Source organism: Lontra canadensis, unplaced genomic scaffold (assembly GCF_010015895.1).
Source record: "Lontra canadensis isolate GAN:19392208 unplaced genomic scaffold, GSC_riverotter_1.0 scaffold49, whole genome shotgun sequence".
NCBI lineage: Eukaryota > Metazoa > Chordata > Mammalia > Carnivora > Mustelidae > Lontra > Lontra canadensis.
The window spans coordinates 6,113,393-6,130,168 of record NW_022631043.1 but is presented as its reverse complement, the minus strand read 5'-3'; the positions used below and the strand labels follow the sequence as shown (position 1 = coordinate 6,130,168).

Below are 16,776 nucleotides of genomic sequence, written 5' to 3'. Positions count from 1 at the left end.
TGAAATATATGTGTGGTTTCAGAATCAAATCTGCACAACCACGAAGAGATCCTGGCTTGTCTCTTTATACCCCCCATCTTGGTGTGGCCCCACCTCTCCTCATGAAACGCTCCTGTCTTTCGTAGGACTATTTTATTTTGAAATATTTTTCGAATTACAGCAGAGTTGCACAGATAAAACCGAGAGTTCCTACACACCCTTGACCCAACCTCCCCTCACGGTAACACCTGACGCGACCGGGGTACGATTATCAAAACCCAGAATTAATGCTGGAACCACTGACTTGACCCAGATTTAACAGCTTTCTCCACAGTGTCCCTTTTCTGTTCCAGGACCCAGGGCTGGATCCAGGGACTCCGTCACCAAGTCGCCATGGTCTCCTCCCACCAGGGACAGCTCCTCTGGCTTTCCTGGCCTTTTGTGAGCGTGATACTCTGAGGAGTCCTGGTAAGGTATCTAACCACACATCATTCACATACATCTGACGGAGCAGACAGAGATTGAGGCCTTTCTGAAGAATACCATGAGGGGGAAGGAGCGTGCCCCTCTCCTCATCACGTCAGGCGGCACAGGGCACCATGACGTATTACCAGGGACGCTAACCTCCGGCTACACAGTTAGCGTGGGTCGGCCCGATGCCTCTCCCACACAGTGATTACTTTCCCTCTGTGATCCAGTGAGGATCTGCGGGGAGAGATTTTGAGCTATGTAAATATTCTGTTTCTCCTTATATTCTAATTTCAGCTCCCACCGATGGATTTGCCTGCAGCCATGATTACTATGGTGCTTTAATGCGAATTCTCTATTTCCCTCATTCCTCCCATGTATATCCCTCAGCATTCTTCTGTGTGCAAGATCTGTTCCTTCCCCACCATTCATTCTAGTACAGAGTCACTGATATTTATTTTATTCTTTGAGTTGTAGTACAACACTATCATTATTGGTTTTTTTATTTTTTAAAGATTTTATTTATTTATTGGAGAGAAAGCACGCCCAAGCAGGGGGAGGAGCAGAGGGAGGAGAAGCAGGCTCCCCACTGAACAGGGAGCCCTACTCAAGGCTCGAACACAGGACCCTGCGATCATGACCTGAACCCAAGGCAGATGCTTAACCAATGGAGCCACCCAAGCGCGCTGATCATTCTTTATTTAGGTATTTAAATTGTTCTGGGTCTGGCCATTAGGAACTTTTTGGGTTGTGTCTTGTGTCCTTTTGATACACCTCCATCTTTCGGGGGGTTGTTGGGGGAGAAGCATGTTGTTTCTTTCCAGGACTATAAAATACCGTAGGATCATCTTACAAACTTTCTGCCAGAGCCCTGGAATTAATCACTTTCCAAAGGACCCCAGAGTTACTTTTACTGGAGAATCCTATTAGAGACCGAGATCTGGGAAACAGGCGTGCTCACAGCCACTGAGTGTCACTGCTTCGGGCTCTCAGCACAAAAGGCTGAGAAACACAGGTACACGGACTGTGTACAGGCACACAAGCAATCGTTCCTCTATGTAAAACCATAATACATAATCGGGCTGTGATAAATAGCATAGTGCAGGCACCTTCTCTCCTGTGAGCGTTACTTTAGGGTACTTTTCTAGCGAGGGGACTGTTTAGTTAACGGATGAAGAAGTGCACCAGTAATTTTACTAGATGCTGCTAAATGCCCCCTCGTAGCGGTAGTAACATTCTGAATTTCCACCTGCAGCGCATGTGAGTGCATTTTCCTCTCAGCTTCTCCAACAGAGAGGACGTCCAATTCTGGATTCTGATAGGTAAGAAGTTCTCTCTCTCTCTAGTTTCCATCAACATGTGCTACGTGTCAGGCTGATCATGTCTTCACGTATTCGAAGTCACCTACATTTCTCTTCTAGGAACCTTTCTGATCTCTTGCCCATTTTCCTATGGGGTTGTTGATCGCTATTTTTTACAAGACTTCTGTAATGTCAAGATACTTATCCTTCTTCTACCATAGGACCACAAGTATTTTGCTGTCATTTGTCTCTTGAGCTTGTTTATGAGCTCTTTTCCACAAGACTTTTTAAAATTTTTTCTTGTGGTCAATTGTTCTCAATCTTTCTCCTTCCTCAATCTGGATTCTGAGTCATATAGTTATACAAAATCATACACTGATTTTAGAAATGAATTCATTCACTAGGGTTTTTCTTCTGGTATTCCTAAAATGTCACTGTTTTTACATTTAAATCTCTGATCTTTTTGCTCTTGCCTCTCTCTACACATACAAGCTGCTCATTATTTTACGTTTGTTTCAACCCGTTGCTTATCATGCTAGTAGTTTTTCATTCCTTCTACTGGATTTGCCAAGAATAGAATCCTGCCATCTTCACACAGATACCTTATTTCTTTCCCTTCCAATTCTTTTTTTATTTTTCAAGATTTTATTTATTTGTTGGACAGAGGGAGAGAGAGAGCACAAGCAGGTAGAGCAGCGGAGGAAGAGGGACGCAGAGAGCCCGATGCAGGGCTCGATCCCAGGGCCCTGTAATCATGACCTGAGTTGAAAGCAGTCGCTTCACCGACTGAGCCACTCAGGCGCCCCCTTCCCTTCTAATCCTTAATGTCACTATTACTCTGCCTGACGCCCCTCCCAAGTGATGTTCGAGAGCAGAGCTCCTGTTGCATCCTCGGCTTGTTCCCGACTCACCAAGACACCCAGGGCCCCCGAGCCCCATGTAAGATCCTGGTTTTGAGGCCGAGATGCATGGATGCATTTTTCCATCTCAAGGGTATATTCACCCAGCTGTACCTTACTGTTTTTAATCACCAGATGCTTAAGTTTGTCGAGTGCCTTTTCTGAATGTGTGAAGATAATCATTTCTTTTTCCTCCCTAGTTCTAGTATGATGATGGATTATATCAAAATACTCCCTCCTACTGAGCCACCCTTTCTTTGCATTCTGGAATCATCCTCACACTGTCATGATGTATTAGTTTTTTCATGTGTTCTGGGATTTTTTCTAAGCCCTTACTCTTAATCAGCATACTCTTAATTACCGTATGCTGATGCTCTAGAAGGTGCCTGGATAAATGGTTCTCATTTGTGGGTGATTTGGACTTCTGGAGACATCAGCAACATCCGTGCATTTCTGGTTGTCACAACTGGGGGTCCCACTGATATTGGGGTGGGGATTTGGGGGGTCGATGACGCTACTAAACATCCTAAAATGCACCAAACAGCCCCTACAACAGGTTATCACGTCCAAGATCGTAACGTTAGCAGTGCTGTTTGTGAAACCCCACCTCACGTAAGCTACAATTCGTCCGTGGTGGGGACACTTGGTGCTTGGAAAGAGAGACAGCTACTGGCTTTGATCATACAGATATGTTCTAGCCAGGGGACTGGTTCTAACACCCTAGGGTAAAACAAAGATGGCAGGGGGGAGTGCATGCCTTCAGCAGCAGGACAGGAGGGCCTAGAATCAGAAGACAAAGCCCTTCCCGGTTCTTCTGGTGAAGACTTACAACATGCCCGTTGCCTTACATCCTTCCCTCGGATGCAACAGCTGAAACTCTGGAATCGTGACTCACAGAAGTGCAAATGCCAGGGAGAGACCAATACAGACATTCTCAGTTCAACTCAGGGTAAGAATTCGCAGGCATAGCCCTGGTCTCAGCCCTCCCACAGGAGACGGGCTTTGGGAAGATCTCCTAGTTTCCCAACCAGAAATCCCAATTCTCTGAGGAGCCGCTATTTGTGCCCAGGATCCGGGACTGCCCGGTCTGTCATTTGTACCTGGAAAGGTCCAGATCAACACCGTGCTTTAGAAACTTACCTCCCACTTGGGGTCTCCTTCATTTTCCACCAACTTCAGGCCATGCTTGTTCTTCAGGTGTCTGTTGAACTCCCATTTGGTACCGTAGACAAAGCTGCACACAGGACACTTCAAACCACCTGAAGGCACAGAGGAAAAAGGACAGGGAAGTGACTGTGGCCCCGGGCTCCCCACCATCCAAATACCTCAAGTCCTGGGGAAAGCACAACGCTGTCTGCAGCCCTCACCTCGGTCCAGCCTCCCTCCGTGACAGAACACAGCAGCAACAGCAGGGATGTGTCTCAGGACAAAGATTTTAAAGCTTAATGATTTTCTTTCCATTTCTGAACGAGCATTTGCAGAGAGTCTAATGTACGTGACATTCCAGGTGTGGTGGTGACAGAATTCCCGTGGCCACGTGAATACATGGCCTTAATCATTCCTTCATTTTTTTTCATTTGAAAAGAGCAAACAACTCAATGCCAGGCTGCTTTTCTCAATCATCTTTGTCCCAAAATACTAAGACCAAGAGGCAGACTCTCCGTCTCCTTCACATCAAAAGCTGAGCTGTTTGTATAAATTCCCATTGGGATTTCCCCATAAAGGGCAGATTAAGAAGTTGGACACATCCTGAAATGTCACTATTTATCGAGCTGATTATGTTTTATACATGTTCTGGGAGGTGTTTGGATGTAAGAGCACGTAAAACTCCAGATTAAAAACAAACAAACAAAAAAAAAAAAAAAAAAAGAAAGAAAAAGAAAAAAACCTGAGAATCACACAAAAGATTATCTTTCTAAAATCCTATCAGGAACAGCAACTAATGAGTGACTGGACAAAATTCACTTTACTGGGCTGTGAGTTCGGAATCAACCTCCAACCGCCGGGGGAGGCGTCCTGGCCGCGGACCTCCAAACCCACACAGACCATCAGCCGCCACCGTGAGGCCTCCACCCTGCGCCGGGCAGGGGGGCCACATGGGGAGCACAACTGGTCTCCCTGCGGCCACTGCTGGTCTACTCGCCACCCACCGCACAGACGGGGCTTCAAAAAACACAAACCAGAGGCGCCTGCATGGCTCAGCTGGTTGAGCCTCCGACTCTTGATTTCAGCTCAGGTCACCATCTCATGGTCCCGGCAGCGAGCCCCGCGACAGGCTCCGCGCTTGGCGGGAGTCTACTTGAGATTCTCTCTCCCTCTCCCTCCGCCCCCACCCCCTTCTCTCAAATAAAATAAGTCAATAAATCAATAAAATAAAGACACGAATTGAATCACATCTCTCACAGGTGTAAAACCCTCCAATGGCTTCCCATCAGACCCAGAATAAAATCTCAGCTCTCTGCTGTGGCTCGTGTGACCTACTATCACCCCTGTGTGACCTCGTACCCACCTGCTCCCCACCCTTCCCCCACCTCTGGCACTGACCATGCTCATTCCCTTCTCAGCATGCCTGGTGTTGGGGGGTCTGCACCCTGTCTTTCTGCTGCCTCTGCCCCCCTCTCAGACCTGCTGTGCTCTCCTGTGTCCGCCCAGGGCCCGAGATTGCTCACTGGGGCACTAAGGAGAGGGAGTAGAGGAATTCTGTCCTGATGATGAGGTTGTCTTGACAAATTAGATAACCACAGGCACACTTCATGGGGATGCCTAACACACTGTAAGCATGTCCCAGAGCAAGCAGCATGTGTGTGATCTCCTGACTCAGTTCCACGTGAGCGGCATCTGACAGTGCACGGCTCTGTAGGCGGGGTTTCCTGTCTGTCACCCGGGGTGCTGAGTGACTCCCCAAACAGTCATGAGCAGAAAAGGAAGCCAACCTAGAAGGATAACAGGGCATCCCCTCACACCTTCAGCTCACTGTTTCACAGCCTCGCCATGCTAGCAGGGCGCAGGAGAGCATGGCGGGTCCGACAGAGACAAGGACAGAATCCGCAGAAAGACTGGCAACACCATAAATTGCCAGAACATTCCATAGAGGAGGCAGCTCAAACGGATGCTTATTTTCTGAAACTTACACACTCTGCATTCTTTTTTTAGGCCAAATCAAATGGGCTTGTTCTTTCCCGCCTAGACGATAATTAAACGTAGTTTTTAGCTTCCTTTATTATCACTTATCAATCATCAAAAATGATGTATTTTCCTCTGATCATCTTTTAAAACTCTCCAAGGTGTGAAAACCTCTGCCTTCTCATTTGGTTCAACTGACGTAGCTCTTCCTGTAACGACTTAACAAGAGGCAGTGAAATTAAAGACTCCTTCTGCGGGACTCTTTAATGGAAACTAATTTAAGGAGAAAAACATCCTTATATTCTGTTTAAATTAAAATTAATATGATAATGCCCCACATTAATTAAAACTTCAACCTTTGCCACATGGCCTTTAATTAAAGAACACATTGGAAATACGTAATCTAGACTAAATGCAGAACTATGCATTTAATTGACACCAAAGCTAGAAAAATTAATTTCTAATTCAATTCATTACACTCTCAGGCAATGCACAATAGAGGTCATGGGAAGACTTGGTGCATTACTCGTGGCACTGATATAAAGCACACACTGTAAGAACCGCAAACCCCAGATCACACTTTCCTTGGAAGGCATGAGAAGCAGGCAAAGGCACAGAACTTTAGACACAATTTGAAAAATCAATCGTGGCATCTTTTTTGCTCTTTTTGGCATTAAAATATCTTTGGATCCTTTGTGGTGGGTGACCTTACTGAAAATCCAACTTCATTTCCAGTAACATAACTCCTGGAGCAGCACAGAGCACAGGGCTGGGCTATCAGATCCCAGAATCTGGACCCTGCTCCTGTGACCCACAAGCCACTTCCTAAAACCCTTAGGGCTTCGTTTTCTCTTGGGGGAAATGTTAAAGCTCATATCTTCAAAAAAAAAAAAAAAAAAGAAAGAAAGAAAGAAAGAAAGAAAAATAGGCACCCCAGGGGCACCTGGGTGGCTCTGACAGTTCAGCATCTATCTCAGGCTGGGGTCGTGATCTCAGAGTCCTGGGATAGAGCCACGCTTCAGCAAGGAGGTGGGGGGGGCGATGTCTCTGCTCAGCAGTGAGCCTACTTCTCCCCCCATCCCTCTCCTGCCTGTGTTCTGTCTCTCAGATAAATAAATAAAATCTTCCCAAAAAAGGTACTCCAGTAGGCAGAATAATGGACCCCCAAAGAGAGTCACATCCTGGAGAAAAGGGATCTCTCATGCACGGTTGGTGGGAATGTAAACTGGTGCAGCCACCGGGGCAAACAGTATGGACGTTCCTCAAAAAATACAACCATCATGATACAGCCATCCCACTGCCGAGTTTCTACCGAAAGGAAATGAAAACAGAACTTCGAAGCATTATCTGTATTCCCATGGTCGCTGCGATGTGATCCACAGTAGCCAGGTCTGGAACAACCTCAGTGTCCACCAACATGATGGACAAAGACACAGTGTGCACACACGTGTGCGGCAGACACACACACGCACACACAGGAATATTAGTAAGCCACGGAAAGGAAAGAAATCCTGACATTTTTGACAACATGGATGGACCTAGAGGGCATCTGCCCAGTGAAGTAAGTCAGGCACAGAGACAAATACTGCATGGTTATCACTAACACGGGACTCAAAAAAAGAAAGCTGAACTCACAGAAACAGAGTAGAACAGTGGTTGGCAGGAGCTGGAGGACAGGGGAGGTAGGGAGAGACTGGTAAAGAGTACACCCTTGTGGTTACAAGATGAGTAAGGTCTGAGGGTCTACGGTGAAACACAGTGACAATCGTTCATAACTGAAGTTCTCGAAAGGAGTATAACTTGAGGGGCACCTGGGTGGCTCAGTGGGTTAAAGCCTCTGCCTTCGGCTCAGGTCGTGATCCCAGGGTCCCGGGATCGAGTCCGAATCAGGCTCTCTGCTCAGCGAGGAGCCTGCTTCCCCCTCTCTCTCTACCTGCCTCTCTGCCTACTTGTGATCTCTCTGTCAAATGAATAAATAAAATCTTAAAAAAAAAAAAAAAAGAGTACAACTTAAAACATTCTCAACAACAGCGAGAGAGGATTAATGTGTGAGGTGACCAGTGTAGGAGCTGACTGGAGGATGAGAATCCTAAACTTCTTAGAGCTTTGTGAATGACATCTCAGTGACACCGGGCGGGGTGGGAGGTAGGAAGCAGTGGGGATCTGTTTGCAAACTGGACTGGGCTCTACTGAAAGAGCTGGGGATCCGGGCCCCCAGGAGCGGCCTGTCGGGAATGGAGTGGGCATGGATAAACAGTATGGGGGATTTTGTTATAATGAAAAGTAAACAAACATAGAAAAAGAGAAAATGTTGTTCTGATCCTGATCCCACAACAGGGGGGTGTTACCTCGCACCAAGAAGGGACTTGGCAGCTGGGACTGACCAAGGATCTGGAGATGGAGATTGTTCTGGATGGTCCAGGCAGGACTAGTGGAGTCGCAAGGGTCCTAACAAAGAGGAGGCAGAAGGCGGGTCACCGAGAAGCAACAGGAGGAAGACTCAGAGCCATGGCGGGCCATGAGGGTGGGGAAGGAAGGGACTCCAGGTAAGGCATGCAGGCAGCCTCTGGAAGCCGGACAAGGCAGGGGAACAGCGTCCCCTGGAGAGTCCGGAAGGAATACGGATCTGTCAGCAAACCTGACTTCGGCCTGTGAGACCTGTCTTGGACATGAGACCTTCAGAACTGTAGGATAATGAATCTGTGTGGTTTAAACCATCACGTCTCTGGTCATTTATTACAGCTGCAGTAAGAGACTCATACAGGCCCTAAAACACCACTGAACGAAGGAGCTCAATTATAAAGGAAAGCGGATTCAGAGCACTGCGATTACACAACATAAAGCAGTAAAATGTGGACTTGGACTTTGTGAACGTTCTCACTTCTTGTTGTCTTCATTCGGTGCCTGTCCTGGGACCCAGTCAGAGCCCCAGCTCAGAAGCAGGATCGTCGTTTTCGTCCTGTGCGAGCCCCAGGTGGAGGGCCCTGGTCACATGGCAGCTGTCAGACAGCCTCGGAACCTCTCTCAACCCCCAGATCTGCTTTTCAGGAGATCTTCAGGAAAACCAGTGTAAAGGAACAGAGCAGAGGAACGACAGAGTGCATCTTATTATCAGTCAGGCTGGGGTCCCCAAACCCATGGAAGACCACTAGGGAAACAAGAGCTTTAAGCACGTCTCCCCCTCCAGGTCCCTTCACATGCCCCCCAAAGTCCTGGCATCTGAGACCCTCCAGACAAGCAGAGAGAAGCACTAAGAGTGAGACAGGTCCAGAGTTAGCCTTGGGTCAAACCAGCAACTAGACCCGGAGACAAAGACACAAGACCAAAGTCAATAGCACCCCGCGTGTGTGACCTTCCAGCAGAGCAGCAGGTGACCACTAGCCCACGTGAACCGATGGCTGTTCCAGAACAGCATCAGGCCACTTCCTCCTCTCCCTCCTCAGTAAGTTCGTGCTTGAGACAAACCTCAGGGGGCATCGGCCTCGTAGCAGTAAGAATCCAGACCCTGAATCCAGAGCTGGGTGTGGCTCGGCCTCCTGCACACTCTGCCACCTGGGCTGATCACTGCCCCCCACTCCAGGTCTCCTCACTTTAAAACAGGGACAATGAGGGGCACCTGGGTGGTGCAGTCAGGAAAGCATCTCTCTCTCTCTCTTTTTTTTTTTAAGATTTTATTTATTTATTTGACAGACCAAGATCACAAGTAGGCAGAGAGGCCCGTAGAGAGAGAGGGGGAGGCAGGCTCCCTGATGAGCAGAGAGCCCGACGTGGGGCTCAATCCCAGGATCCTGGCATCATGACCTGAGCCGAAGGCAGAGGCTTTAACCCACTGAGCCACCCAGGCGCCCCAAGCATCTGACTCTTGATTTCTGCTCACATCAGGCTCTCAGGCTCCTGAGATCAAACCTCTCACTGGGCTCCCCACTCAGTGGGGAGTCAGCCTGGGATTCTTGCTCTACCTCACCCTCTGCCCCTCCCCACCTGTGTGCACATGCACGCTCTCTCTCTCTGAAATAAATAAATGAATCTTAAAAAAAAAAAAAAAGGAATGATGACCTCACAGGGCATCTGTAAGAGAGAAATTAACATATAACAACCAATGATGACATCACATCACGGCAAGCATCTGCCAGTAATGTACAGAATCTGGGCCTTAATATAAAACAATTCTAAAACTCAAATGTCCCAACATCAGATAAATGACTTCTGTGTTAGCTGACGGTTTCTGGATTTCCTTCTGTGCTACTTTTCCTGAATTTGGTATGAAAAGCTACAATATGGATATACATCCAAGGTGCATACATACACACACCAATATTCTTTTCATATGGTAGCTCAAGATAATGCAAAGATTTTATTATTTTTTTAAATTTATTTATTTGCAGGAGAGGGCGAGAGGACACAAGCAGGGGGAGGGGCAGAGAGGGAAAAGCAGGGTCCCTGCTGAGCACTGAGCCCGATGTGGGGCTCCATCCCAGGGCCCTGGGATCATGATCTGAGCCAAAGGCAGATGCTTCACCAACTGAGCCACCCAGGGGCCCCAAATGATGCAAAGATTTTCGCAGATGCCACAAAGACTTCTCTCTGAGCCTACTCCTCCCACTGCTTCCCATCCCAACCACTACCCTGGCTTCAGTGACCCTCTAACTGTCGGGGCTGGGAGAAGGGTCAGCACTGGGGAGAAGCCTCGCATTCTCCTCCCGCGAGCAATGTGGGAGCCGCCGGCAGGAACACACCTGTTCTGTTACAGTCAGAATACGGAGCCTCGGAGAAGCTGCCCAGCCTTTGTCCCCGGCCCAGGCCACAGCAGAGATACACGCCACCATATCCCAGTGTCCAGCACGAAGCTGAACACAGCAGGAGCACAAGAGATAGGAACACGGGAATAAACAGAATAGTAAATTCGAGCCATTCATGAAGTGCTACGTGTTGGGCACAGGCTGGGACCTTGGAGAATAAGACTGAATGTCTGCCGCCACTGCTGGGAGGGTATGAGCCTCTCCTCTGCAGAGATGAGGAACACCAAGGTTCCAAGAAGTTAAGTAAGTCACTCAGGGCCAGAGGGATCAGACACCCCGGCTCCAGGCCCACCTGACCCCATCCCTGCACTCATGCTGATAATCTGGAGGGACTTGACGGGCCGCTCTGAGGTCACTGGAGAATGAGCGGCCTGCTAAGTGCCATCTCTGTCCTGCTGTGAGCTTCGGGAATGAGCTAACAGTGTGAGAAGCTTGGCGCCAAAGTATCCTGTGCCTGTCACCCCATGATCGAGGGGACCGGCTCATGAGCTGGCTTCCTAAGGCGCATCTCAGGAGGAAAAATGGGCAGGCCCACAGCAGCAATACAACGTGAAAACGTGCGTTTGTGTGAGAAAACGCCTCCGGTCCGTATTAATGAACAAGGGATGGGCTAAGAAAACAAGTTAAGAGATTGTCTGACCTGCCTTACAATGATCAGAAGTACATCAAATAAAAGCAGGGAATAAAGCACGGACACGGCATTCAGGAGACGTTTAATGACCAGAAAGCCCCAGATTCTCGAGAATGGGTGCATCCTGAAGGGGCCCAAGGGACACCTCGCTGGCATTGTCACCCCTATGCCCTGAGGGCCAGAAGTGCACTGGAGTTGGCTTCAACAGCTCCCAGGCCAGCTGTGCACGCCTCTTCCCAGTTCGTGACATCACACTGGTAGCTTAAAATGGGCCACAGTCGAGATCCCTCCACCACAGAGACTGGCAAACTCCCTGCTCGTGGGAGGTGAACACTTACAGGACACTGCTGGTGGATGCCCGAGCATCCACCGTTCCAGGGGGCTTCGGAAGCCCACGGAAAATAACCCAGACTCATGGAGAGCACCAGGGTACCATGCCCCAGAAACCTACAAGGAACAGAAACACCTTGGCCTTTTAGTCCCCCTTCCCTACCTCTTCAACAACACCGTACACTGACATCCTTCCCAAATCCCTGAGCACTGTGCATGGGAGAACCTTTGTCCACAGCTGATAGCTCTGCCTGCATCCCAGTGTGACACTGCTGAAATCAGGTGATGGACAAGGATCCCCGCACGTGGTGTAGGAAAGCCGTAACACCATTTGGAGAAAAAACTGCATTCTGTTCACGGTTTGTTACTGTTATTCTAACACATATTCCTCCGTATCAAAACAAGAAATTACAAAGTCCCATGAACCTACCTTTTGATGAGAAGAAGAGAAACACAAAACCAGGTGGTGGGAGGGGGGCAGGGAATCACTTGCAACTAATCAAAAGAAAAGGAAGAACTCCAGTGGTTCCTGAGGACCCAGCATCCCACACACTGTAAGCGCATCCCTCCCACTCTGCCCCCTCCATCCCCTTTCCTTCTCCCAGACATGGGAACGGGGACAGCTCCGTGCTCTGGAGACTCCTGTGCTGTGCTCCTGCTCAACCAGCTCTCTGATTTCGGAGACCAGCCTCCCACCACAAAACAATGGCACAATCAACGTCTCTTACGAGTTAAGAGACATGTCGTTGTTTCCTTCCTCACTATGTCTCCCGCAGAGAGCACTGGAAATGCATACGTATGTGTATACACACGCGCACACACACACATGCACGTGTGCGCATGCAAAAGAAGACCAAACACACCCCTGCTCAAGATGAAAATTAAAGCCAGACCCTGTCAGGGAAGGCCAAGAGACAACCGTCTGAGGAAGCTAACTGAAAACGGAGGTTAGGCAACAGTTTGAAACTGCAAGGCAATGATGAAAGTTTGGAGGCAGAGAGCAGTGATAGGATCATCAATCAGAGCCCCACGCCTGTCCCAACAGCCACAGTAAAGGTCTATTTCCTGCCAATCCGCCCCAACAGTGTGAAGGAAATGTTAGAAGGAACGTCATAGCCTGCTTCTCCAGCAATCTACGGTGACTCGAAGGCAACTGGTTCTCTCCTCTGTGATTTCCAGGATGGGGTCATCAAAAATGATGCAATGGCTTCTAGAGATATTAGATGTTTTCAGGAGGGGTTAAAAAAAAAGAGAGAAAAAGAATGAAAACACACTGAGTGCCACTCAGGTGTTCTCTCCTCTGACCCTGTTCACCGTCACACAAGGTGGCCCCTATCAGCTCCATTCTCAGGTGAAGGCCCGGAGCTGGGGAGGCCAGGTAACTCGCCCGAAAGCGCAGCTTAGGGAGGAGGGCACAGAGAAGAGCCAGGGCCCCCCATAATACCAGCTTGGTCTCCAGCTCCAGGAAATAGTCACTGAAACACAAGGCACACATTCCCCATTAGCCCCGGTGAGTGGCTCTAAAATTATCCCAATGCCGTTAATGTTCGATGCCGTTATCTATTTCCAAACATCAGCCCTGTCACAGAAAGGGCTGAAGGATTCAGCCAATCCATTTGTTTTATATGGAGATGCATTTCACGGCGAGCCCAGCGAACGGAGCCCGCAGCAGCTGGAGGGTTAACCGCCCCACAGCCATGTTCACTGCAGGGCAGATTTCTAAAACGGTCCTTGGTTTCTAAGAGTCACGGGACTCAGGAAGTAGTAAAAACTGCTGTACTGTACGCGGCCATCATTTTCTTAGTTGAATTAGTGAAGCGCGGATATAAATACGACGGCAGTTCCCTGTGTGGTAACAGCACATGAGCTAAACCTTCTCAAATGGGAATATGTGATCATTTACTGAAAGAGGCAGAGAAAAAAAATCGCCCATACTTTTCAAAAATAGTAGCAGTTTTCATCCATTCTCTTTTCTGTTTCTCTATTTTCTTTTTTTTTCTTGAGAGAGCCAGAGAAGGGGGAGGAGGGAGACTCTTACACAGGCCCCACCTTCAGTGTGGAGCCCGATGCAGGGCTCCGTCTCAGGACCCCAAGATCATGACCTGAGCTAGAAGCAAGAGTCGGACCTCAAACAACAGAGCCACCCAGGCGCCCCTCATCTGTTCTCTTCAGTTTAAATGTTCTAAATGGTTTATCCTTTTCAGAATGAGTAAGTAATCTGAGCACACAATAAATTACTTCCAGATCATCCAAAGAACCTCACCTACAGATATGTTTGTCGTGGCTTTATTCATAACTGCAATAAAGGAAAAGTCTGGAAACCCTCCAGTGTCCAATAGGAGCACGGCCAACTACATGGGGTCCCGCCACTGGATGCTGGATCCCAGAAAGCCTTTGGGAGTTATAATGAGTGAGACCACGTGTCAAAAGAAAACAAAATGTTCACTTTAGCCATGAACTTTCGTTTCCAAAAAGGTCCACAGAGACAAAAAACAGAAGGCAATACTGAACATTGTGGGGAGGGTAGTAAAATCTGTGCGTAAGTCATGACCTCTTTCATTTGAGATTTCCAGCGAGGCAAGAAGGAATGCTGATACACAGCAGAGGGGTGCGGGGTGGAGCACAGCCGTGACCATGGAGAATGAACCAAACACGCCCAGGCATCGGGACGGAGCTGTAAGATGCCCCATCCTGGCCAGGGGGCACGCTGCCTACCTTGCTGGATGAGTGCGTCGGCCGCCAACTCCCCAGTGCCCACGTTGGCGTACTCCTCATTGGGGTGTTTCCTGTTGTAGTGTCGCTTCAGAGAGCCGGATATGTTACAGGAGTAGTGGCAGTGGGCACAGCGGAAAGGCTGCAGGGACAAAGAGGACAGGTTAGAGAAGGGAAGCCCCAGGGGAGATCGAACCCCAAGGAAGAAGAGGCGTAACTCATCCCAATGTCCTCCTCCACTACTCTCCCACCCCAGTGTGTCTGACATCCCCAAAGCCTGTGATGCGCAGGTTGCCCCTGGGGATAGGCTCGGGGCACGTGGGGCCAGGGATGATGCTCAGGATGCTGAGTTCTCCGTCCATGAGGACCACACAAGGCATCCCCAGAGCAGGAAGGGTCTCTGCTCAGTTTGGTTGCTTTCAGTTGTTGTCTTATTTTGGCCTTAGTTCTTGATCAAGAAAAAAATAATGAAAGAAAGGAATACAGTAATCTATCATTTTTCTTTTTTTTTGTTGTTGTTGTTCAAGTGAATGTCTTTCAAAGTAGCTCCCCTCACAATTAATTCCCCGATGTACTTGCTTCTTTAACTAAGTCATTTCCCCCACAGCATGTACATGTAAGCATGCACGTATACACATGCATCCACCCACAGCTGTCCACCGTTAGGGAAATCCACCTGGTCGGTCCACTTCCAACCCCCTGCCCCCGTGCAGGGCAAGCACTTTCAAGGTAAGGATGCAATGGGTCATGCAGCCTTGCTGCCACCTTGCATTGCTTTGGGGGGCTCAGAATGAGTGGTGGGGAGGAAAGGGATGGCTGCTCAGGCCCATTGGGGGACCTAGTTGGACCTGGCCATCAGATGAGTGATGGATGGACATCTGGACGTCCCACGCCCTGACTCCCAGTGAAGAGCGTTATCAGTATCCCTCTGAGCCACATGCTCTCCAACCGTCCAGTAGACTGCTATATGAATCCAAGGTGTGCATCCGGGGCCTATCTGGGAACACAAGCAGCTTGGCCGCCCGCAGGAGTAGGAGAGAAGGAGCAGTCCATGGCGGTCCCAGCTCTCAATACAGGGGATTGGGGTGGGACGATGAGAAATGCTGGCTTTCTCCAAGGTTCTGTCCTTGGGTCTGTTTTTCTCCTGCTGTGGTTCCAATGATCATTTCGTTCCAATGATCATTTCGCCAGCTTGATATATATCCAGCAGTGATCTCTCCCAAACCACAAATAGGAATTTTCCACCGTCTTCCAGGTATCTCTACAGGGAAGCTCTCTAGGCCCCTCCAAATAAACACACACAATTCCCGACTGACTTTCTGCAAAATCAGCTCATCGCTCGGAGGCAGAAACCTGAGCACCATCCTACACTTTTCCTTTTACTATTCAGCTAATTATAGAGTCTTGTCCAGGCTTCCTCAGAAACCGCTGCAGAATTCACCCTGCTCCTCAGTCTGTCACAGCCGCACAGAAAAAAGCTCCATCCTAGCCTATGAAGGAAACGCCGTTACTCCCCTGAGGGCCGTTCTCAGAGAGAAAGACGCCAGGAAGTCAACACAGGGACAAAGCCTGAGATGCTCCCTGGGGACGCCGCCGTCCACAAGGCCACTCTCTGCTCACGGGATGCTCTGCGGCACACTCCACGTGCTACACTGGGCCCCGTGGCTTAGCCCACAAGGACTGATTAAACAAAAGGACCTGGGACAAAGGCAAAAATTAACCAGGCTCTCTCATCTACCTACCGAGCAGAGAACAAGATGTCTAAAACCCCAGGATATGATTATTTGCAAAGTTAAAATAGAAGCTAGAACACTCCGAAGTGCCTTCATATCCTAAATAGGCAAATATTATGAAATTATTTTTGGAACACTGGCATTTACACAGAATCAGAAAGAACAAAGAAAATGCTCTAATGCCAGCACTGAGTGGCCAGCCGGCCTAAGAGGCAGGAAGGGGCAACCACAGTGAGACCTGGTCCTACAGACTTAACTCCAGGCTCCAGAGACAACTTCACCCTTCCTGGGGCCACGCATATCAGCTGCCTTGTGAAAGTCACTGGATTTTGGGCCCAAGGCCCAGCCTGTGACCCTCCCAAGGAACCTGGGCACAGAGGGATGCATCCAGTCGGCCTGAGGCTGGAGGCTGCCCCACCCCCCACAGCATCTTGTAAATGTTGACTTTTATGACCCTGTGGTCATTTTCAGAGTCAAAGATTACAGCATAAAATGATAGGGAAAAAATCAGAAAAGTAACCGTGAAAAGCAAACACTCCCAACAAGAGAAGCCATCTCCCTAGGATTTACAAAGAATAATAAAGTGTAGATGGTTACGTTTTTGCCTGCAGAGGCCAGGGTGCTCGGGGCGAGGACGCTGAAATCCCACAGCTTCCCTCCTGGGGACGGCACGACCAGGGATGCCAGGCCAAGAGCAGGCCGAAGGAAAGCTCCCGGAAAGTAGGAAACGGGCCATCAAACACAGCAGGGGCCAAACCACAGAAGGAGCAAGATGCAGTTTTAGAAAACATTCTGAGCACA

The 16,776-nt window shown here is 48.9% G+C and overlaps 1 protein-coding gene across 1 annotated transcript in view; it reads right to left on the bottom strand.

Annotated features, from left to right (window-relative positions):
• The window catches only part of ZFAT (zinc finger and AT-hook domain containing), a 180,439-nt gene that overhangs the window by 29,939 nt on the left and 133,724 nt on the right, over positions 1–16,776 (bottom strand). Inside the window, exons 12-13 of the mRNA XM_032873487.1 lie at positions 14,246–14,384; positions 3,788–3,906 (exon numbers count right to left, since the gene is read on the bottom strand). Of these exons, the coding sequence (XP_032729378.1) occupies positions 3,788–3,906; positions 14,246–14,384 (258 nt within the window). The remainder of the gene's footprint in view (positions 1–3,787; positions 3,907–14,245; positions 14,385–16,776) is intronic.